We start from the raw sequence: 24,039 nt of genomic DNA on the forward strand, positions 1-24,039 counted from the left end.
TAAGATGTAAAGCAGAACTTTATTGTAACAACTGTAAACAGAAAGAACCCAGCATAGAGCAACATCTGGGACATACTGAACAAAGCTGACATGACAGCTACAAAACCCCTTCCACTGTTAGCTGTTCCTCTCAGCTGGTGTCCCACAGATCTAGAGAAGGAAATGAAGGGGGCATCCTTAGAAGGGAGAAGCCATTACTTGCTCCTGAAATCTGTGCAGCTCTTTCTAGGAAACCTTGCCCAAGAGTGCTCTCCTGTATTATTATGAGCACCCAGCTGCTGGGAACAGCCAGATTGCCAGGTCTCTTGTAATATCTGCCAAAGAAATACATACAGTTCCATAAATCCCACATAGTCTCTGCATAGGGTGAAGCAGGAGACGGACAGTGTACAAGCCATCACTGGGCAACTTTGCTTGTTATTTTAAGCAATGCAGATGGAGTTCTCTAACTTCCCGGATTTCTGGAGGGCTGTACCTGCAAAAGCTTCTTTCTTCTTTGGTGTGGACTGCCTTTTAAGCGAGGAGAGACTCAGGGCATTTCCCAAGCTCTAACTGGAGTTTCTTCAGAAGGCTTCTTCAGAGACTGTTCTTTACTGTATGATTGATGGAGATGGGCAGATGACTTCTCGGAGTGAATGCACCTTATCAAATATTCATGATAAAATAGCAATTCAGATTCTAGTCAGGTTCGTTATAATGAAACTCCTTGACACCCCCTGAAAATCAGAGACTATTAGTCCACACATATATAGGACATATAGAACAGTAAGGTTTTAAAATATTAAACATGTGAAAATAACAGTATCCATTATTTATTGAACTCTCATTACATGTAAGATAGTAGACTTGGGCTTTTACAGATGTTATCTTATCCAACACTCTCTCTCTCTCTCTTTCTCTCTCAAGGTGGTAGTTATTTAAAATCTTAAATAAGACACTGAAGATTTTTGAAGGATACCATACTCCTTGTCTAGTTTTTAAGAACTTATGATTTTTCAAATTATGCTTTATGGGGTAAGCCCTAGGAAATGTTTAAAACCTTGGATTGTGATAATTTTTTAATTATCTTTATTAATGTATTGGATAGAGACAGCCAGAAATAGAGAGAGGAGGGGCAGATAGATAAAGAGAGAGACAGAGAGATACCTGCAGCCCTGCTTCACCACTTGCAAAGCTTTCACTCTGCAGGTGGGGTCTGAGGGCTCGAACCTGGGTCCTTGCGCATTGTAACATGTAACAAGTAATTCCTTAGTGGACTGGGACTTCCTGCTTGTAGAGATGTCAAGTTCACAGGAAGACTTGGCCTCAATTGAATGAGATTTGGAAAGGCCTGAGGAGAGGGACAGAGGTTAGGTGTCCTAATGAGTTGTCCGGCTGGGTGCTGAGCGTCTGCACTGCTGTGGGGCTGGTTTGCTGCCTTTCCGCTCCCCCTGTGTCCTGTGCAGGCCAACTTGGTGGTGCAGGAGAATCGCCACGTCTTGGCCATGCAGGACCTGCAGAAGGCCCAGGCTGAGCTGGACGACAAGCAAACACAGCTGGATGTGGTGCAGGCAGAGTATGAAAAGGCCATGACGGAAAAGCAGGTAACCTCTGGCGTGTGCGTGCGTGCGTGCGTGATGAGTGACTGGTGAATTATCTGACTTGGTGGCATTCTTTTTCTTCCATATTGAAGCCGTGGCAACTTGCTTAGTGTACAGTTGATTTAAATAAAAATCTCCAAGAGTCACATGCTTTTTTTATCACTTTGTATTTTTTTCAATTTGGATAATAACAGATTTATCACTTTATTTCTTTTACTGGGATAGTAAAATATATTCATTACATTTTTTGTCTAACTTTTTGCATGACATGTGAAAGTATTCCAGTGTTTTGTATACATTGACTCCAAAGGGGTTTTGATAAAATAACCAATGAGTTTCTTAAAGCGATGAGCCTTTGAATCCCGTCCAGGAAGGAGAGCTGCTTTGTTTTCAAGCCAAGTGGCAGAATCATACCTCCATCACTCATAACAGTAAAATGACTGATTTAGCATTAGTCAAGTTATCTTTTTACAAATGTCAAGAAAGCGATATCCTAGAACACTTCAGATTTCTATTTCAGCAAGACTTGTCTTCCTAACACAGGTCATTGTCCGGGAACATTTTGAAAGGCTAAACAATTATTGCCTTCTTCCAGATTGAAATATTCCAGCAAAGTTAGAGACAATTTAGTATGATAGAACAAAGCAAATCAGGACACATCCCCTAAATAGCAGAAGCTCAGCAAATGTCCGAGGACATTAAGAAAAAACACACTTGACGGGGTTTGGTTATCTAAGGCACTGTAGAACCTGGGCTTGATCACATCACTTTATTATTCTTACTGTTTTTTTGTTCTAAGGACCCAGAGTTTCTCCACCACTGAGCCACTTCCTGATTATGTTTTATTTTATTCTGAACATCGATTGACTTATGAGAGGCAAAGAGGGAGAGAACTGAAGCATCACTCTGGCACTTGTAATGCTGGGGACTGAACTTAGGACCTTGTGCTTAAGAGTTCAAGTGCTTTGTCGATTATGCCATGTCCCTGACTTTATTTTATTTTATTTTATTTTATTTTATTTTATTTTATTTTATTTTATTTGACTTTTTTTTGCCTCCAGGGTTATCGCTGGGACTCAGTGCCTGCAATATGAATCCACTGCTCCTGAAGGCTATTTCTTCCCTTTTGTTGCCCTGGTTTATAGTTGTTGTTATTGTTGTTGGATAGAACAGAGAGAAATTGAGAGAGGACAAGAAGACAGAGAGGGGGAGAGAAAGACACCTGCAGACCTGCTTCACCGCTCGTGAAGCGACGCCCCTGCAGGTGGGGAGCCGGGGCCTCAAACCGAGATCCTTGAGAGGGTCCTTGTGTTCGAGCTATGTGCACTTAACCTGCTGTGCTACTGCCCAGCCCCACTTTATATTTTACTAGTCACTTTTTATTTATGAGGAATCGTGGATTAGAAGATTGTAAGATTACAGGGTAATCCCACACTGCACTTAGCACCAAGGTCTGTGTCCCCACCCTCTCACCTCCCAAAGATAACAGATAACCATGAAAGTTCTTACATGGTTTAAAAAAATAGCTTCTTTTTTCCCCTCCCAAGTTCAAGTATTTAAGTTCTCTAGCTGCCACATTTGAGTGAAACCATCTGGTAGTTCCTTTTATCTCTTTACCTATTTCACTAAGCATTATTATCTCTACCTCCATTTGTTTTTTTCCCAAAGGATACAATATCATCCTTTTTTTTTTCTAAATTGCATTTTATTTTTGTGAGGAAGTGAGCTAGAAGAAGACAGCAGGGCTATTCTTCAGTCAGCTGTGACTTATTTAATGTCAGGAATTGAATCTGGAACCTCAGGCGTTCAAGTCCTGTGTTCCACTGAGCACTCTTTGTCACTGATAAGCCATGTGTATGTTTTTTTTTTTTTTTACGTAATTCTGCCTTGCTAGACATGTAATAGGTATTAAATGTATGTCTAGGGACTGATCACATAGCTAAATATTTACTCATATCCATTACGGTTTTGCCAGAACTCCCACCTTCCACACCTCCCAAACAATTCTGATCCATACTCCCAGTGGGGGAGAAGATGAGAGGGCTGTGAACTCTAACTCCATCAGGTCCCAGAGAGAGAGGATAAAAAGGGGAGAGATATATGGTGTAGTAATAGGGTTATGTGTCGCTGGGAGGGGAAGAGAGGACTGGACCTGGAAGAAAAAGGGGGCAATTATGTACAAATGTTGACGGACAGCTGTAGAAATGACAGTTAACCTGTGCCTGCAGCCTTGGGAGAACCACAGTGATTTGCAGTGGAGGAACTTGGGATTGGAGACAGTGTAGAATTATACCCCTGTTGACATGTCATTTTGTAAATCAATACTGAATCCATAATAAAAAGTTTAAAAAATATATTGAGAGAATTAGAAGTCCTTTCTTGAGCAGAGAACAGTAAAATTCATTTTCTAAGAATTAGGCAGCCACTGGTCATGTTCTGTGGGAGCCTGGCTTTCATGTATTTCATTGATATAAGGAGCAGCAGAAAGGGACCCATTCAAGTCCAGCGTGACTGGATTTTGTGAATGAGCCTCAGAATATCTGAAGATAATCTACAATCCCACCTACAATAGGGGGAGCCATGGGGTTAGATAAAACACTATGGAGGCTAAACCTTTATCATGAGAAATTATCTTCAAATTAAGTAGGAAGCTGTGTTTCTTTGTGTTCTCATGCTACATGCTATTTGTATCTTTGTTTGTATTCTGCTACTCTGATTATAGGAAATCATAAATGATGCACATTTTCATGATCTCTAAATTATTAACATTATGGGAGGGTCTAACCAATTGGCTCTGAGCCCCCTTCAAAAAAAAATTCAACCAAATTTGAAGGACTGGTTTTATGTAGGCGCATAGACACATGGAAATTCAACTTTAAACTCCTTGCAACTTACACATAACGTTTCACATGATATGTAAGTAGGCAGGCAAGATGTAATGTCTTAGACTATTTTTTGAGCTAGCATCTTTATTTATGGGACGATGGCTTTTCTCCTGACCCTGGCTTTATTTTTAGACCTTGCTTGAAGATGCAGAACGTTGCAGACACAAGATGCAGACTGCTTCTGCACTCATTGGGGGCCTGGCGGGAGAAAAAGAAAGATGGACAGAGCAAAGTAAAGAGTTTGCTGCCCAAACAAAAAGACTTGTTGGTATGTAAATTCCTTTATAGCAGGTTTATGTATTGAGTGGGACAGGAAGTTAACCAGCTTAAGCTTTGGTCACAATACACACCAACACTTGAATGGCTTCCAGTTCCTCTGTACACATGTTTATGTCCATTTCAGAAGCATGGATACTGGTCTGCCATCTATGCAATTCCTATGAGATGTGTTAGTGACCTTTACTTCTTTTTTAAGTAGCACCACTGAGCTCTGGCTATTAATAATGCCAGGTTATTAAAAATAACCCGAGACGTTTTGCATGCAAGTTCTTTGTGCTGATGCCGCACCATTTCCCAGGTCCTGTGTTAGTGGCTTTTGAAGTTCTATGATCAAGTAAGTCACTTTTGAATTCTCCTTTGAATGCATGGTTAAGTCGATCAAGACCACTTGGAATGAAGCTCTGTTCTCTGAGGTTTTGCCTGTCTTAAATTTAGAAGTCATCTTCTTATATGAAAGAGATTAAGAAGTTTGGTACAGGCAGCACTGAGGCTTGAACTAGGAGTCTTCAGCATGCAAGTCCTTTCAGTGTTATTTATGTCTACCCAAACTTTAGTTATTTCAGCCCTTCTGGATGCTTCGGGGTTCCTTTTTGTTGTTGTTCTTCTAAGTCTTTCAGGTGTGCGATCAGGTGGTTTATTTGTTAAATTATTTTTATGTATTCTATAGAGACAGCTAGAAATCAAGAAGGTAGGGAGATGCAGAGAGGAAGAGAGACAGAGAGACGCTAGCAACAACACAGCTTCACCGCAAAACTTTTCCCCCTGCAGGTGGGGATTGGCGGCTCGAACCTGGGTCCTTGTGCATTGTAACATGTGCACTCAACCGGGTGCACTACCATCTGGCCCTCTTTTTTTTTTAAATTTATTTTTTGAATGGTCTTCACAATTGCTGGGATGAACATAAAGTATTTACATAGTATCTTGCCTTTTCTTTTAGGGGATGTATTGTTGGCGACAGCTTTCCTATCTTATTCTGGTCCATTTAACCAAGAATTCCGCAATCTGCTGTTAAATGACTGGCAGAAGGAAATGAAAGCCCGGGAGATCCCATTCGGAGCTGATCTCAATCTCAACGAGATGCTGATTGATGCCCCTACGATTAGTGAATGGAGCCTCCAGGGTCTGCCAAATGATGATCTGTCCATCCAGAATGGGATTATCGTCACCAAGGCATCTCGCTACCCTCTGTTAATCGATCCACAGACTCAAGGCAAGATCTGGATTAAAAATAAAGAAATTCAGAATGAACTACAGGTACTTTGACCTTGTCATGTTTCCTTACTCATATCAGCAAGAACCCAAGAGGAGAGATATCATGAAAACTATTAGAGATAGTTTATAATCCTAGGTAGGGCAGTGAGAGACATAAATCTAGAATTTAATATCCAAATCCTCTCTCTTTCTCTCTCTCGCTCTCTTTGTATTATCTTTACATATTTGATAGAGATATCCAGAAATCAAGAGAGAAGGGGAGATAGAGAGAAAGAGAAACACCTGCAGTACTGCTTCTTCACTCAAAAAGCTCTCCCCCTGCAGGTGGGAACCAGGGACTCGAACCTGGTTCTTTGGGCGTTGTGACACGTAACATGTACCCGCCTCTCCATATCTTTTCTAAAAGCTGCATTGTTTGCATTTGTGCCAGTCTTTCCCAAAACCATATTTTAAAGGAGAAATAGCTCATTGGGTAGAGTGTTTGCCTTGCTGTGCAGGTAACCCAGGTCTGAGTTCAGATACTACATGGATGGTGTCATAGCTTCAGAGGAAGCTTCAGTGCTGTGGTCTGTCTCTATTGCTGATTGACAGAAAATGGTCCAGAGTGGTGAAATTGCACAAGCACCAGGTCCTGCTTCAATCAATCAATCACCAATTAATCAAAAACCAAATGAGATATATGGTGCAAGCTCTTTTGTGAAGGCCCAAAGTTTACTTAACAGAGGGAACTGTGTCACACTTGATATGTAACACTTTATTCAGTGTTCCATCTTTACTACATCATTTATCACAGAAGTGGAGGTGAAGAAGAGGCAGCCTTGATGAACAGAATCTATACATCCTTCCCAGTAGAAGGAAATGAGTTTGGCAAAGAAAGAGTAGAAGCGATTTAAAGTTTTTGTGCTATTTCACCAGGTACAGGTTTTAAGTAAACCTCTTGAAAACCTCTGTGACTGAATCATTTAACAACAGTTCTCTCTGGGAATTGCACCATGATAGTCTTCATTATTTTATTTTATTATTGATTTAATAGTGATCGACAAGATTGTGAGGTAAAAGAGGTACGGTTCCCACTACCAGAGGTCCATAGCCCATCTCTCCCATTGGAAGTTTTCCTAATTATTATTATTATTTATTTATAAAGAGGAAACACTTACAAAACCATAGGATAAGAGGGGTACAACTCCACACAATTCCTACCACCAGAACTCCACATCACATCCCCTCCCCTGATAGCTTTCTTATTCTTTAACTCTCTGGGAGTATGGACCAAAGGTCATTGTGGGATGCAGAAGGTTGAAGGTCTGTCTTCCGTAATTGCTTCCCCACTGAACATGAACATTGACAGGTCGATCCATAATCCCAGCCTGCCTCTCTCTTTCCCTACTGGGGCAGGGTTCTGGGGAATCGGAGTTCTAGGACATATTGGTGGGGTCGTCTGTCCAGGGAAGTCATGTTGGCATCATGCTATCTTCTGGAACCTGGTGGCTGAAAAGAGAGTTAACATACAAAGCCAAACAAGTTGTTGACTAACTGTGAACCTAAAGGTTGGAGTAGTGCAGATGAAGAGTTGGGAGGGGTCTCCATTCTGTAGATAGCTAGTAGGCATATTTTAGTTATATTCCAAAGGGCCTGTGGCTATACTTTTTTTCCCCCTGAGCCTGACATCTGATATGCAGGTGGATCCTAGTTATTGTCTGGGGTCATGGCTGTCATGGCTGGAAAAAGGACCAGAAAGCTGGATCTGGGAAGAGAGTAGCTCCTAAACATGGGAAAGGTGTGTAAATATTGTTGACTGTAAACCTCATCAATTTGATCTGATCTGGGGCCCATATTCAGCTTAGGAGCCTATGTGACTGAGATGTAGATCTGAGCTCACATTCTGTGGTCATCAGTAGGAACATTCCAGGCTGCCCCAATATCAGGACCCATCTTCCTCAGGTGTAGCATAGAGTGTGTTGTCCAGCCTCCCCTCAGAAGATGGAACATTCTCTACCTTTGTTGATCCAAGTTGAAGGCAAGGTCCTATGGGGTTCTACAAAGGGGTCTGTTTTGTTGTTCCTGATAGAGATGACCGATAACAATGGAGATATTTTATCCCTTTGGGATTATGGACCAAGGATCTTTATGGGGTGCAGAAGGTGGAAGTTCTGGCTTCTTTAAATGCTTCTCTGCTGGACATGGGTGTTGGCAGGTTGATCCATACTCCTAACTTGTCTCTCTCTTTCATAGTGGGGTAGGGCTCTGGGGAGGTGGGGTTCCAGTACACACTGGTGAGGTCATTTGCCCAGGGAAGTCAGGTTAGCGTCATGGTAGCATCTGCAACTTGGTGGCTGAAAAGCATTAAGATATAAAGCAGAACAAATTGTTTAGTCATCATGAACCTAAAGGTAAAAATAGAGCAGATGAGATTTGAGGTCTTTATGTTGGAAGAAGCTAGGAAGTCTATTTTAGGTTTATTCCAAGGGACCTATGACTTTGCTAATTTTGCCTGAGCCCTACATCTAACATGCAGGTGGGCTGAAAGTATTGTCTAGGAAGATGGTGTCAGAGCTGGGAATAGGACTAGAAAGCTGGTGTCTTTTAAGAATGTCCTTTGGATCTGATTTCCAGATCACATCTCTCAATCACAAGTACTTCAGAAACCATCTGGAGGACAGCCTTTCTCTTGGAAGACCCTTGTTGATTGAAGACGTTGGAGAGGAACTAGATCCAGCCCTGGATAATGTTTTGGAGAGAAACTTCATCAAGACTGGGTCTACCTTTAAGGTAGGCTAAGTATGTGTGTGACCAGATGCAGAACAGGTACTGTGCCACCAGGCAGTGTGAGAGACTTTACCCATGAGGCAAGGACGCAGAAAGGGAGAGAAACAGAGAGACACTTGCAGCACTGCATTACCACTCACAGAGATTTCCCCAGGCGGGTGGGGGCTAGAGGCTTGCACCCAGGTCCTTGTGATTGTAACATGTATGCTCAAGCAGATATGCCAACACCCAGCCCCCCTGAGTACTTTACTTTGGAGCAATACACCAAATCCAGTCTAATTTCTTCTTTGTGTTTTCCCTTTCTGTTTTTATTCCTCAACTTCTGTCCATCCTTCTCACTTCTGTCCATGGCTTCACATGATTCTTTCAAGCTCCATCCAAGATGAGGTGAAGAAGGTGAACCTGTCATTCTTAATCACCAAGTACACTTCTATAGTGTATATAGACCACAGCTTTCTCTGTCACTCATCTTCTGTTGGATACCTAGGTTGCTTCCAGGTTTTGGCTATTAGGAACTGTGTTGCTGTGAACATAGGTCTACGTAGATATTTTTGGTGGTGTAGATTTTATCCTGTTCATTACTCTGAACGTTCTGTACTACAAAAGGTAAAAGTTGGTGACAAAGAAGTGGACGTGATGAATGGTTTTAGACTCTACATTACCACCAAGCTGCCCAACCCAGCCTATACTCCCGAAATCAGTGCTCGCACCTCCATCATCGACTTTACAGTGACCATGAAAGGTCTGGAAGACCAGTTACTGGGCAGAGTCATTCTCACTGAGAAGCAGGTGAGTGAAACCTCATCACCTCTCTGTGAGAAAAAAAAGTGTGCTCAGTACCATCAGACTGTGACCCCCCGAGGCATTTCAAGGGTGTGACTTCAGCCTCAACGGATGGATGGACAGGCATCAAGCCCAACAGCACAGTTCTGGCTACCTACCTCCCAGACACCATCAAACGATCAGCCTCACCTCACTGGCCCACCTGCTCCGGCCACTTCTCCTTTCACAATCACCTTTCTGTGGTCATAATCTAAGAGCTTGATCTTTGTCTTACTTGGTTCATTTGATCTCATTTGTATAACCTTCACTGAGTAAACTCACATGGTATTTTCCACTCTCTTCCTGACTTATTTCATTTAGCATGTATTGTGATTTCTTTTTATTTCTGTTTATTGGATAGAGACAGCCAGAAATCAAGAGGGAAGGGAGAGACAGAAGAGGGAGAGAGACAGAGAGACACCTGCAGCTTTGCTTCACCACTCGCAAAGCTTTTCCCCCTGCACGTGGGGATGGGGGGCTCGGACCTAGGTCCTTGCACTCAGCCAGGTGCACCACTGCCCTTGTGATTTCTCAGTGATAAAAATTACTTGCTGGGGTGGGGCGGTGGCACACCTGCTTGAGCACACATATTACCATGAGCAAAGACCCAGGTCTGAGCTCCCAGTTCCCACCTGCAGAGGGAAAGCTTCATGAGTGGTGAAACAGGGCTGCAAAGTGTCTCTCTGTCTCTCTCCCTCTCTGTATCCCCTTACACCTTGATTTCTGGCTGTCTCTATTCAGTAAATGAAGATAATTTTTTAAAAATTAAAAGAAAAGTACATGCTACATATGTAATGGAATTGTATTTGCTCCTTTTATCCCTATGCTACTTTCACTGTTCCCATATGTCCTCAGTTGTTTATTATTATTATTGCCTCCGAGGATATTGCTGGGGCTTGGTGCTGGTGCTAAAAGCCACACCTCCTGGTGACCATTTTTTCCTTTTTTTTTTTTCCTTTACATTTTATTGGTTAGGATAGAGAGAAGTTGAGAAAACAGAGAGCGGGAAAGAAAGATAGACACCTGCAGACCTGCTTCACTGCTTCTGAAGTGACCTCCCCCCACAAAAAAAAAAAAGGTGTGGGAGCCAGGGCTCAAACCCAGCTCTTTGGGTGGCTCTTAGCACACAGTACCATGTGCACTTAACCAGATGTGTTCCCCCCTCCCACAACTGTTTTATTTAGATGGATGGCATAGCTCAGAGCACAGCAATCTTCAGTGTCATTTTATAGGCTGATTGCTTCCTTTGCTGCAGGGTTTATTCTGTTGTGAGCTCTTGCCTTTTTTGTTTTATTTTTTTCCTAGTGCATGTCTGGGCCATTCCTTCTCTCAGGTTACTATTTTGCTTTGGGAATACAAAATTAAAACTGTGTCCCCAGATAATATACAACATTGTCAGTTCTTGTTATCTAAGAGTTTTCTAAGGTTGTTGGGAAGAGAAAGAAGTCTGTGACATAGACTTTCACTGTATTCTTACAGAGACCATTACCGTAATTATGCTCTGGAAACCCAACCCTCTGTCTTTTCTACTCCTGTTTTATGGACTTAGTTAATGTTTCGTGAAAAGTGACCAATAATTTATAGACTTTCTTCTCTGAGTCAGCATTTCTCTCCGGAAACATTTGAGTCTTAAGCAAAGAAACTTTGAGGATTTTAATAGCACTGCCTTGGTGAAACTACATGAACCCTCAAAGTTGCTATTGATTTTGTCTTGGTTTCAAGAGCTATGAGAACTTTTCATCTTGGCTTTCTTTGACACTAACCTATGGATTTACTTAGATGAAAACTATTGGTAGCATCTTTAGAATTGGTTCTTATCGCTAGGTTTACTTTTTCTGTATCTTGTAGGTTCTAATTGTTGCAAGTTCTTGTAGTGTATCTTTTTATCTTGTCATGCTTGCTTATTTTTATTGCCAACAGGGTTGTGGCTGGGGCTTGGTGCTGGCACTATGAATCAATCCACTGCTCTCCTCAGCCATTTTTTTTTCCTTTCAAATTTTTATTAGGTTGGACAAAGAGAAATTGAGAGAGGAGGGGGAAGATAGAGAGAGGAAAAGAAAGAGATACCAGCAGACCTGCTTCACTGCTTGTGATTCTCCCCTTCCATCCCTGCAGGTGGGGAGCTGGGCTGGCAATCTGTGCGCGTGGCCAGGTGCACCACTGTCTGCCCCCATATTTGCTCTTTGGAGTCTTTCCATCTGTCTGTCTTTCCCTCTCTGCTTCTTTCCCCTTCTTTCTTTGTGATACTGGAGGCATGAATGCAAGACCTCATGCATGCAGAATACCACTTCTGGAGGACATTCTAAGGCCAACTTTTCATTGTTTATTTGAGAGGGAGATATAGAGAAAGAGAAGAAAGGGAAAAAGTAAAGAGAGACAGGGAGAGACACCACAATGCTACTTCACCATCCATGAATCTCCAGGTACTGTTCACAGTGCTCCCACGTGCTGCTGGCGCAGAAACCCAGTCCCTGAGGCATGGTGTGTATTTTACCTGTTGAGCTATCTCCTCTCCTTTCCCTTTTATTATTTATTATCTTTATTTATTGGATAGAAACAGTCAGGAATCGAAAGGGGTGAGGGAGATAGGGAGAGAGACAGAGAGATGCCTGCAGCCCTGCTTTACCATTCGCAAAGCTACCTGGGTTTGAGCCCCCACTCCCCATCTGTTGTACTCATTTGGGGGCATTCATCTCCAAATTAAACTAGATCTGGGCTTATACGATTTTTTACAGTCTGAGTGTACAGGGTAATATGCAGCACATATGCAGTCATTATTTACTAATGCTGTCCCTTCAAGTTAGTTTGAAAAAGAGATACTGATGGAATCAGCGAGCCACAGTGTAGCAGAAATAAGCCACACCAGTGAAAACATGTCTGAATCCTTACTTAAAGGACTTCTATTCTAGTTTAAAATCTTGCATGAGGTGTATCGCACCAAAGTAAAGCACTCTGGGTTGCGGTGGGGGGGAGTGTTCAGGTCTTGGAACATGATGGCAGAGGAGGACCTAGGAGGGGGGTTAGGGTGTTATGTGGAAAACTGAGAAATGTTACTGTATTTTACTGTTGAATCTAAACCATTAATCCCAATAGTGAGATAAAAAAGTAAACTATATCACATATATAATCTTGAATGAAAAGTAAGTTGCACTGTTCTATAAGCTTTCAAAAATAACTTTCCACATAACCAGGGCTCTAGCATTTGGCCGCATGCCTTCTGTGTCGTGAGGAGGTTGCTGCTGGAGTGCCAGTGTTGCTTTATTTGGGTACCAGGGTTATCACTGGGACTCGGGGCTTGCTTGACTCCACTGCTTTTGGTAGCCATGTTTTTCTTTCCTCTAGACAGAGAGCGAGAGACAGAGAAGGGGAGACACCGAAACACTGCTCTGCTTCTTGTGAAGCTTCCCCTCCACACACACACACACACACCCCAAACGGCCTGCAGTTGCCACCAGGTGAAGGCCCTGGGCTGGAACTGGGTCCTCATGTGTGGTCACATGTGTGCTGTGCTGAGCAAACTACCGGCGGACCCATCAATATTTAAGTTTATACTATTGACTTCAGTGCATAGAATTCTCTTCCGTCTCAGACTTGGGTGGGGATAGGTTTCTTAGCTTTATTTTAATCCTTTGGAAATACAGGCAGTTAGTCACTTGAACTGACAAGTGTATTTAGTGGTCCTAACAGTGTCATTAAATCGATCAAAACCGCATCAATACACTTCAAAGCTTTACTTACTGTTTTTCTTAAATTAGGATTTGAATCATTCTCCCCTTGTTGTGTGCATTCTGTGCATAAAACGTAACAATATGCCTGTAGCATGTCACCAACAACTGTGCCTGTCTTACTAGTGATGACTGAAGGTATGCTTTGAATCCCGGTTCCAGCATTCTCGAGGAGGTGAGGTTGGAAATGCAGGTTATGGTAGGTTTTATAACCATGCTGAGGATTTTGGTTACCTCCGGAGGCTAGCAGCGGAAAAATGGGTGATGACTGAGAAAGGGTTGGTTGAAGAGTATTTATGGCTACAGTAGTCCGTGAAGGAACAGTATAAGCTTAAGTTGGAGTTTTATTTATTTATTTTAATTGTGTTGCCCTTGTTGTGTTTTATTGTAGTAGTTATTGTTGTTATTGATGTCGTTGTTGTTGGATAGGACAGAGAGAAATGGAGAGAGGGGGACAGAAAGATAGACATCTGCAGACCTGCTTCACAGCCTATGAAGCGAGGGGCTCGAACCAGGATCCTTATGCCAGTCCTTGTGCTTCGCGCCTCCTGCGCTTAACCTGCCGCACTACCGCCTGACTCCCTATAAGCTTGAGTTGGACAGTGGTTATAAAATGGGGGGGGATATTGAAGATGAAAAATTACTGTACTGAAGGGTTCTCTGAGATTTGGAACACTTTCGATGAGACAGCCTTCACTCTTAGGGGGAGATAGAGGAAAGACCGGCAGATGGGGAGCAGGGGCTTGAATTTGGGTCCTCACTTTCTTTGAAAATTATCTTTATTCTTGCCTGGGATAAGCCACCAGGTTCCAGATGCTAGCATGATGCCAACTGGACTTCCTGGGACAGATGACCCCAACCAATGTGTCCGCTTCCTCAGAGCCCTGCCCCACTAGGGAAAGAGAAAGACAGGCTGGGAGTATGGATCAACCTGCAAGGCCCTTGTTCAGCGGGGAAGCAATTACAGAAGCCAGACCTTCCACCTTCTGCACCCCATAATGACCCTGGGTTCATACTCCCAGAGAAATAAGGAATAGGAAAGCTATCAGAGGAGAAGGGATGGGATACGAAATTCTGGTGATGGGAATTGTACCCCTCTTATCCTATGGTCTTGTCAGTGTTTCCATTCTATAAATAAATTAATTAAAAAATTATCTTTATTTATGTGTTGGAAAGAGACAGCCAGAAATCAAGAGGGAGGGGGCGAGAGAGAGAGAGAGAGAGAGGAAGAGAGACACCTATAGCACTGCTTTACCACTTATAAAGCTTTCTCCTGAAGGTGGGGGCCGGGGCCTCGAACCCAGGTCCTTGCACAGTGTAACATATGCGCTCAACCAGGTGCACTACCACCTGCCCTAACCCTCCTCCCCCAGCAGCCATCTTTCATGTTCTAAATGCAAGGTCAGAAAGTCCTTTATTTTTAGGGTCCTTTTATTAGATTGAGCTTTCCCGATGAGATGTGAAATTCTCAAGTCTGCTTTCTTTTGTGCCTACTTAATTATTTATTTATTTTATTCAATCTTCTCATCTTCCAGAATCAGCACAGCACTGCTGAAAATCCACACAGGGAATGAGTCACTGGAGGGAATAGTCAGAGAGAGACAGATTCTCAACAGTTTCATGGGTTCATCCCTGTCTTTATTTTTTTATGTTGTATATTCTTTAAAGAAAATTTTATTAGCGATTTAATGACTCACAAGATTGTGAGATAAGTAGGCTACAATTCCACACAGTTCCCATCACCAAATTCTGTGTTCCATCTCCTCCATTGGCAGTTTCCCTGTTTTTTATCACTCTGGGAGCATGGACCCAGGATCATTATGGGGAGCAGAAGGTGGGAGGTCTGGCTTCTGTCATCGCTTCTCCACTGGACATGGGTGTTGGCAGGTGGATGCACACCCCCAGCCTGTTTCTCTCTTTCCCTAGTGGGGCAGGGCCCTGGAGAGGTGGGGCTCCAGGACACATTGATGAGGTCGTCTGCCCAGGGAAGGCAGGTTGGCATCATGGTAGCATCTGTAACTTGGTGGCTGAAAAGCTTTAAGATATAAAGCAGAACAAATTGTTTTATAATCAGGAACCTAAAGGGAAGAGTATAGCAGGTGAGATTTGAAGTCTTCATGTTGGAAGAAGCTGGGAAGTCTTTCAGGTACGGCTTTCCTTACCTCTTTTTTAGGGAGAGATTCTTTTAGTTCTCCTGGTGAGCCAGCCGCTCAGAAGCAGGACTCCGAGGTGTGAGACTGAACAATATGTTAATAAGAAGCCATTCCACTTTTATCATCACTTCATTTCCTAGTATAAACATACTGCAAGTGCTTTTCTTACAACTGCTCATGAAAAGGAATTTGCGCATTAATTCAAAACCCGAGACTCCTGCTTCATGAATAAATCCATTAAAATAATCACCAAGGGAGCTTTCAAATACAGTCAGATAATAGGTAGACGCAAAGATGGTTAAGACGAGGTTTTGCTTGAGTTGCAGCATCTTGAAGAATTAAGAAACATTGCAAGATGTGAGCTTTTGTTTTCCTGGGAGAAAGAATTGTTCTTCAGAACACACATATATATATATATATATGTATATATATATGTATACATATTACTTTCTATTTTGGGATTAATGGCTTATAGTAAATACAGTTGTTGATATATGTGTAAAATTTCTTAGTTTTCAGGGCCAGGCAGTGGCACACCCAGTTATGTGCACACATTACAATGCACAAGGACCCAGGTTCAAGCCGCTGGTCCCCCACCTGCAGGGGGAAAGCTTCACGAGTGGTGAAGCAGGGCTGCAGGTGTTTCTCTGTCTCGTTCCCTCCCTGTCTCCCCTCTCAATTGCTCTCTGTCTGTAGCCAGTAATAAGTAAATAAGTATAATTAAAAAACAATTCTCAGTTTCCTGAAGAGCACTCCCACCCCCAACCTAGATCCTCCTCCATCATACAGCGGGACCCAAACTCCACCCTTGCAGAGACCTTCACTTTGGCGCAACATGCCAAACCCAGCCCAAGATCTGCTTTGCGTTTCCCCTTTTGTTCTTACTTCTCAGTTTCTGTTCTTGAGTGAGAGCATCCCATCTTCATGCCTGACTCCTGTGCTTAGAGCAGGAGCCGAGAGTCTGATGGCTGCTTCTTGCCATAAGAGTTCAGGCAGTGTCGACTGACTAGGAAACAAAAGCAGTCGTCTGGGGTCGTCACACTTCCCTTTCATGCTGTATTTTTAGCACATACCATTATGGCTGGATTCCTGGTTTTTATTTACAGGATGAGAATTTTCATTAATTTTATTTATTGGATAGAGAGAGCCAGAAATTGAGATGAAGGAGGGAGATAAAGAGGGAGGGGCAGAGGTAAAGGGAGAGGGAGAGGGAGAGAGACTTGTAACACTGCTTCACGATTCCTAAAGCTAGGGACTGGGGGACTTGAACCCAGAACCTTGTGCATCATAACTTGTATGCTCAACCTGATGTACCACTAGAATGAGAATTCTCATGTCTATATCGCTTGCTGGCGATGAGACATTACTAAGGTTTGTAGTGGCCCAATTTCTTTCCTTCTTTCTTTTTTTGCCTCCAGGGTTATTGTTGGGATTGGGTGCCTGCATGAGGAATCCACTGCTCCTGGCAGCCACCTTTTTCCCCATTGTTGTTGCTGTTATTGTTGTGGTTGTTGCTGCTGTTGTTGTTAGGTAGGACAGAGAGAAATGGAGAGAGGAGAGGAAGACAGAGAGGGAGAGAGAAAGACACCTGCAGACCTGCTTCAGCGCTTGTGAAGTGATCCCCCCTGCAGGTGGGGAGCTGGGGACTCGAACCGGGATCCTTGCACCGGTCCCTATGCTTCATACTGTGTGCGCTTAACCTGGTGCTCTACCACCCGGCCCCCAGTTGCCCAATTTCTTTTCTCCCCATTTATTCTCCTCCTTCTATTATGTGGCTGTATTTCCTCTTTAAAATTTTTTATTGGTGACTTAATATTGATTTACAGAATTATAAGATGACGGAGGTACAGCTGTGAACCATTCCCACCACCAGCATTCTGTGTCCCCATTCCCTCCACTGGAAGCTACAGTCCTTCTCCTATGTAGCTATGGGTTGACTATTATTTCTACAACTGTCTATATCTGCATATATTTGCCCATTTTTTTCTACAATCTCATCTTCTCTTCTCTTATACTACATCCAAATGTCCCTCCCTTTTCATCTCTCTGGCTCCTAATGAAATTGGAGCTCAGAGCCCTCTGACCACCTTCTCCCTATTATCTGTCCCCCACTGGGAGTATGGACCAAAATTCTTTATAGGCTGCAGAAAGTGGGAGTTCTGTCTTCTGTAATTATTGCTCCCTCTGCTGGACATGGACATGTAGGCAGATCGAGCCATACCCCCAGCCTGTTTCTATCTTCCCCTAGTGTGGTGGGGCTCTGGAGAGGGGAAATTCTGGGAAACATTGGTGAGGTCGTCTGCATATTTCCTGTCGTCAAACATAGTGAATCAGCACAGGAACGTGAACGTGGCCATTCAGGTTAATGTTTTAAGGAATGGTCAAACCATTAGTGTTACTTAAGGAAGGGAAATATGTTCATGTGAATTAACAGGAACTAGAGAAAGAAAGAACTCATCTCATGGAAGACGTGACAGCAAACAAAAGAAGGATGAAGGAGCTAGAAGACAATTTGCTTTACCGCCTGACCAGTACTCAGGGGTCCCTGGTGGAAGACGAGAGTCTTATCGTTGTGCTGAGTAATACGAAGAAGACAGCTGAGGAGGTGACGCAGAAGTTGGAGATTTCAGCTGAGACAGAAATTCAGATTAACTCAGCCCGGGAAGAATACAGACCTGGTGAGTTTGGAAATGAAAGACAAAGTTAGGGGCCGGGTGGTGGCGCGCCTGGTTGAGCGCACATGTTACAATGCGCAAAGACTCACGTTCAAGCCCCCGGTTCCCACCTGCAGGGGGAAAACTTTATGAATGGTAAAGCAGGGTTGCAGGTGTCTTTCTGTCTCTCTCCCTTTCTGTCTTTCCCTTCCTCTCGATTTCTGTCTCTGTCCAATAAATAAGTAAAGATATTTTTAAAAAATTAAAAAAAGACAAAGAGCTGGGTTGTTATGAAGCCCACACAATTTGCTAGATGTCACCATCTTTCCTAGCCCATCAGCTAGTTTTCCCACCTATGAAAAACAGCAGTCTATCTCCACAGAGTATCTAGGAGCTCTACCATGGATAATACCGCTAGATAAACACACATGGCAGCTTCTTGCATGACATTTATAAGTAAGGATTCAATGTAAACAGAAGCTGGGGAAATAGCTCAGCTGGTAGAGAACTGGACTTGAAAACCTGAGGCTCCCAGGTGAGTTCTTCGTACGGGCTGGTGCTGTGGCTTTCTCCCTCTCTTATGTGGAACTGTCTATCTCATATGATACAAATAAACGATCTTAAAGCAGATACACACACATACACACGTGTGGCTGGTCTGTAGTCACTGATCAGACATAAAAATAAAGCATGTTGGGAGTCGGGCGGTAGCGCAGCGGGTTGAGTGCACGTGGTGCAAAGAGCAAGGATCGGTGCAAGGATCCCGGTTCGAGCCCCCGGCTCCCCACCTGCAGGGGAGTCGCTTCACAGGCGGTGAAGCAGGTCTGCAGGTGTCTGTCTTTCTCTCCCCCCTCTGTCTTCCCCATCTCTCTCGATTTCTCTCTGTCCTATCCAACAACAACGACGTCAACAACAACAACAACAATAATAACTATAACAATAAAACAGCAAGGGCAACAAAAGGGAATAAATAAACATAAAAATTTTTTTTAAAAATCTTGTTGTTTTCATTTAGCCCTCCATCTAGCCTGTGCATGAGTCAGTCGCTCTCCCCTGTATAGCACACACCATCCTGGTCTTTGTCTTCCAGTGGCCACACGGGGCAGCGTCCTCTACTTCCTCATCACGGAGCTGCGTTTGGTGAATGAGATGTATCAGACGTCTCTCCGCCAGTTCCTGGGCTTGTTTGACCTTTCCTTAGCCAGGTATGTCCGGACTCAGGTAGCTGAGCTGAATTCTTTATCTGTGGGATAGAATTGTGTAGAATGCTGATGTTACTTTTATAGTTTCCCTTTTCTGTTGCTAAATCTTCTTCTTCTTTAATCTAAGATTAACGTAATGGCCATTGCATTAACATATCTTTCTGCAGTGCTACTCTTCTGTGCTCCACGAAATCGCCACCAATTCTTTATCCCTAGATTTTTTTCCCGATTTCTTCCCTTTCCTGGGTCTCTTGTAACATAGGCCAATCCCCCAGACATTCTTGAGTGTGCTAACTCTCTGCAGGAAAAATCGATTTGGACAACAGGGATGTTGTTTCACATTGAGAGAAGGCCCATGATTTTCAGATTCCCATGGCGTGCTCTCGAGGTGGATGCAATAAGCACTGTTAAAGAACTTGTCTCGGGCAGAGGGTAGATAGCATAATGGTTATGCAAACCAACTCCCTAGCCTGAGACTCCAAAGTCCCAGGTTCAATCCCCTGCAGCACCATAAGCCAGAGCTGAACAGTGCTCTGGTAACATGAATAAATAAATAAATAAATAAATAACCTTTCTCTTTAATTAAAAAAAAACATATATTTGCCTCTAGGTTATTGTTAGGGCTCAGTGCCTGTACTAGGAATTCACTGCTCCTGGAAACTATTTTCCCCCATTTTGTTGCCCTTGTTGTTTATCGTTGTTGTTATTGCTGTCGCTGTTGTTGGATAGGACAGAGAGAAATTGAGAGAGGAGGGAAAGACAGCAAGGGGGAGAGAAAGACAGACACCTGCAGACCTGCTTCACCGCCTGTGAAGTGACCCCCCTGCAGGTGATGAGCAGGGGGCTCGAACCGGGAACTGGGAACCTTAATGTCGGTCCTTGCACTTTGCTCCATGTGTGCTTAAACCACTGCGCTACTGCCCGGCCCCCAACAAGTTATCTTTTTAAAAATTTTTTTAAATTTACTTAAAAAAATTTTTTTTCCTCCAGGGTTATTGCTGGGGCTCAGTGCCTGCACCATGAACCCACTGCTCCTGGAGGCCATTTCCCCCCCTTTTGTTGGCCTTGTTGTAGCCTAGTTGTGGTTATTATTGTTGTTGTTGATGTCATTTGTTATTGGATAGGACAGAGAGAAATGGAGAGAGGAGGGGAAGACAGAGGGGGGAGAGAAAGACAGACACCTGCAGACCTGCTTCACCGCCTGTGAAGCGACTCCCCTGAAGGTGGGGAGCCAGGGGCTCGAACCAGGATCCCTACGCCGATCCTTGCGCTTTGCGGCATGTGCGCTTAAACCACTGCACTACCGCCTGGCCCCCATCGAGTTATCTTTATGGACAGTTGGCAAGAGCCAGTTGGGACAGGAAGGTTTTGGTTTCAATGTTCTCTGCTTCAGGTCTGCCAAGAGCCCCATCACCAGCAAGCGCATCTCTAACATCATGGAGCACATGACCTACGAGGTCTTCAGGTACACGTCCCGCGGCCTGTATGAGGAGCACAAGTTCCTCTTCACCCTGCTGCTCACCCTTAAGATTGACATCCAGAGGGGCCGAGTCAAGCACGAAGAGTTCCTCACGCTGATCAAAGGTCAGTGGGACTGTAGACAGTATGTGTGGTATGTGTGGGGATGACTGCAAGACACGTTTGTTCCCCCCTCTCCGGGCTGGAGCAGTTTACTTACGTGTCGGTGAAGCTGCACTTGTCCATTGAGTGCCTGTGTGCACTTCTGTGGGGCTGGGGAGACAGCATCACGGTTCTGCAAAAGACTTTCCTGCCTGAGGCGCCAAGGTGCCAGGTTCAATCCCCTGCTCCACTGTAAACCAGAGCTGAGCAGTGCTCTGGTCTTTCTCTCTGTGTCTTTTCCTTTTTTTTTTTTTTAATATTTATTTATTTATTCCCTCTTTGTTGCCCTTGTTGTTTTATTGTTGTAGTTATTATGGTTGTTATTGATGTCGTCATTGTTGGATAGGACAGAGAGAAATGGAGAGAGGAGGGGAAGACAGAGAGGGGGAGAGAAAGATAGACACCTGCAGACCTGCTTCACCGCCTGTGAAGCGACTCCCCTGCAGGTGGGGAGCCGGGGGCTTGAACTGGGATCCTTACGCCAGTCCTTGCGCTTTGCGCCACGTGCACTTAACCCACTGCGCTACCGCCCGACTCCCTCTGTGTCTTTTTCTCTATAGCTCTCTCTCATTAGAGTAAATAATAGTAATAATAATAATAGCCAATCTGCTCTGCTGTGCGTGTCTCGTGTTATTGCTCCGTTTATTGAGGGCCTGCTTGGTGTCAATGCACAGGCTAGATACCTGGAACATGTCAGTGAACCAACAGGAGAAATCCTTTCCTGGCAGGGTCTTTATTTTTTTCTTTCTTTGTTAAAATCTTATTAGTGACTTTTGTGATTTACAAAATTGCAAAATAACAGGGTTATAACGCCACTCTGTTCCCGCCACCAGAGTTGTGTGTCCCATTCTCTCTACTAGAAGCTACTACAGTTCTCCTAAGGTTATGGCGGAGTTTCTGTATTTGGGAGGGCAGATGCAGAAATAAGATTGAAACACTTAGATTATATCGCATGTGAGGTACTGGTCAGTATTATGGGTGAAACGGCCCAGGATAAGGGGAATTGAAGAGGCATAGTGTGTGATGGCAGAGGGCTAAACATGTCTTTTAATTTCCCATAAAGAAAATGTGTTATAACATATTTTAAGTTCATTCCTTTCTAAAAATATTCTATTTATTTATTATTGTATAGAGACAGAGAGACATTGAGAGGAGAGGGAGAGAGACAGAGAGACACCTTCAGCCCTGCTTGACCACTTGGCAAAGTTTTCGCCCTACAGGTGGGGGCTGGGGGCTTGAACCTGGGACCTTGTGCACTGTAATGTGTGTGATTAACCAGGTGAGCCACCACCTGGCCCTGAAAAATGTGTTTTTAAAAGATTTATCTATGTATTTATTTATTTATTTATCTATTTACTTATGAGAGAGAAAGGGATGCATAGAGGGAGAGAGAATGAGAGAGAGTAAGACACAGAGAGAGAGAGAAAGAGAGAGAGAGAGAGAGAGAGAGAGAGAGAGAGAGCACTCTGCTCTGTGTGGTTTTGAGGATCAATCTCACTATCTCATGCTTGAGAGCCCAGTGCTTTGTTCACTGCACCCCCCGCCCCAAGCTGCAGATTTAAGCTTTTTGATGGGATTACAGTCAGGGCAATATTTTATTTCCTTGTTCAAGTGCAAGACTTCTATACCCCAGGCTCCTTGCTTCGGCCCTGAGCTCTCATGTACTGGAGTGTTGCTCTGGCTTCTCTTTTTCCTTTTCATTCACTCTCCTGTGAAACTATCTTTCATGAGATAAAGAAAAATGAACCTTTAAAACATTCTAGAGGGGGGTTGTAGAGAAGGCTCAGTAGGCAGAGCACACACACACACATGCACACTTTAGCATGTATGAGACCCTTGTTTTTTTAAATTTTATTTTAATTTTATGTCTATCCCCAATGTTTACTGCAACATTATTTAAAAAATTTTTATTTATAAAATGAAAATATTGACAAGACCATAGGATAAGAGGGGTACAATTCCACATAGTCCCCACCACCAGAACTCCGCATCCCATCCCCTCCCTTGAAAGCTTTCCTATGAGATAGGGCATATGTACACATGCCTATTTTTTAACCAGTGCAGTGCTCAGCTCTGGCTTATGGTGGCCAGGAATCTCTTTGCATAGCCATTATGGTATCTACCCACCACCTTCCCACTCTGAGGTCCTGGGTTTAAATCCCAGAACCTCACGGGGACTCCATGGACAACAGGCAAGACACCACGAGCGGTGAAGTAAGACTTCAGTGTTTCTTCTTCTCTCTAGTCCTTTCCTTCTCTTTCTTTCTCTCTAAAGCACAGACTTGATATTGGACAGTGCTCTGTGGTATACTTCCCATGCAAAAGCCTGGATTAACCCCCAGTTTGCATTTACCAAGTAGATGGGATGATTAGTGGCATCTCTACTGAGGTCCTGCCAGGTGAACAAAGGTCAGAAGGAGCATTTGGAGGAAGGGTTTTGCAGACAGGAAATAACAACAGGACCTCAAGAAGAGTGGACCTAAAAGGACAGGAAGCCCTGTGTGGATGGACAGTGGTACTGTAACCCGGCAAGTCTCCAGTCCAGTGATACAAAAATTAAGAGGATGAGTAGCAGTGTTTGGTACTAGTCTTTTGATGTCCTCATCTCTAAGATGGGAAAGAAACAACCCAGACGGGCTTATGAATCTGCCTTCGCGCACAGCTCTCCACTGTCTTGCTGCAGGCTCTGGCGTGCACACGTCTCTTACATCATTTTACAAAGTGTCCTGGCAAAAGTTCAAAGGGAACTTTCCCTCAAAACAAGAGTTTGTAGGAATAGCATAATTGGCAACCATCGTTAACTTTATTTGGAAAGATTCCTATCTTAGTGGTTCATTTATTATGTGCCCATTAACTTATGCTAGTTTTGGTTTTTAATAATTATTTATTTTTTTTAAAAGCATATTTGAGAGAGAAAGAAAAGAAGAGAGCAAGAGGGAGGGAAAAAAGGAGTTGGAGAGGAAGAGGGAGAGGGAGAAGGAGAGAGAGCGACCCCAGAGCACTGCTCAACTCTTGACTTAAGGTGGTGTGGGGGATTGAACCTGGCACATTAGGACCTCAGGCATGCAGATCTTTTAGCATAACTAATTCTCCTGCCCTAATTAATGTATTTGTCTGCCTCTATGCCATGTGTTTTTATTT

At 43.5% G+C, this 24,039-nt stretch overlaps 1 protein-coding gene across 1 annotated transcript in view; it reads left to right on the forward strand.

Moving 5' to 3' along the window:
• The window catches only part of DNAH5 (dynein axonemal heavy chain 5), a 243,975-nt gene that overhangs the window by 168,937 nt on the left and 50,999 nt on the right, over window positions 1–24,039 (forward strand). Inside the window, exons 61-68 of the mRNA XM_060191928.1 lie at window positions 1,446–1,583; window positions 4,598–4,733; window positions 5,682–5,998; window positions 8,570–8,725; window positions 9,329–9,511; window positions 17,857–18,100; window positions 19,167–19,281; window positions 20,672–20,862. Of these exons, the coding sequence (XP_060047911.1) occupies window positions 1,446–1,583; window positions 4,598–4,733; window positions 5,682–5,998; window positions 8,570–8,725; window positions 9,329–9,511; window positions 17,857–18,100; window positions 19,167–19,281; window positions 20,672–20,862 (1,480 nt within the window). The remainder of the gene's footprint in view (window positions 1–1,445; window positions 1,584–4,597; window positions 4,734–5,681; window positions 5,999–8,569; window positions 8,726–9,328; window positions 9,512–17,856; window positions 18,101–19,166; window positions 19,282–20,671; window positions 20,863–24,039) is intronic.

The sequence above is a fragment of the Erinaceus europaeus genome, chromosome 5 (genome assembly GCF_950295315.1).
Source record: "Erinaceus europaeus chromosome 5, mEriEur2.1, whole genome shotgun sequence".
Taxonomy (NCBI): Eukaryota; Metazoa; Chordata; class Mammalia; order Eulipotyphla; family Erinaceidae; genus Erinaceus; species Erinaceus europaeus.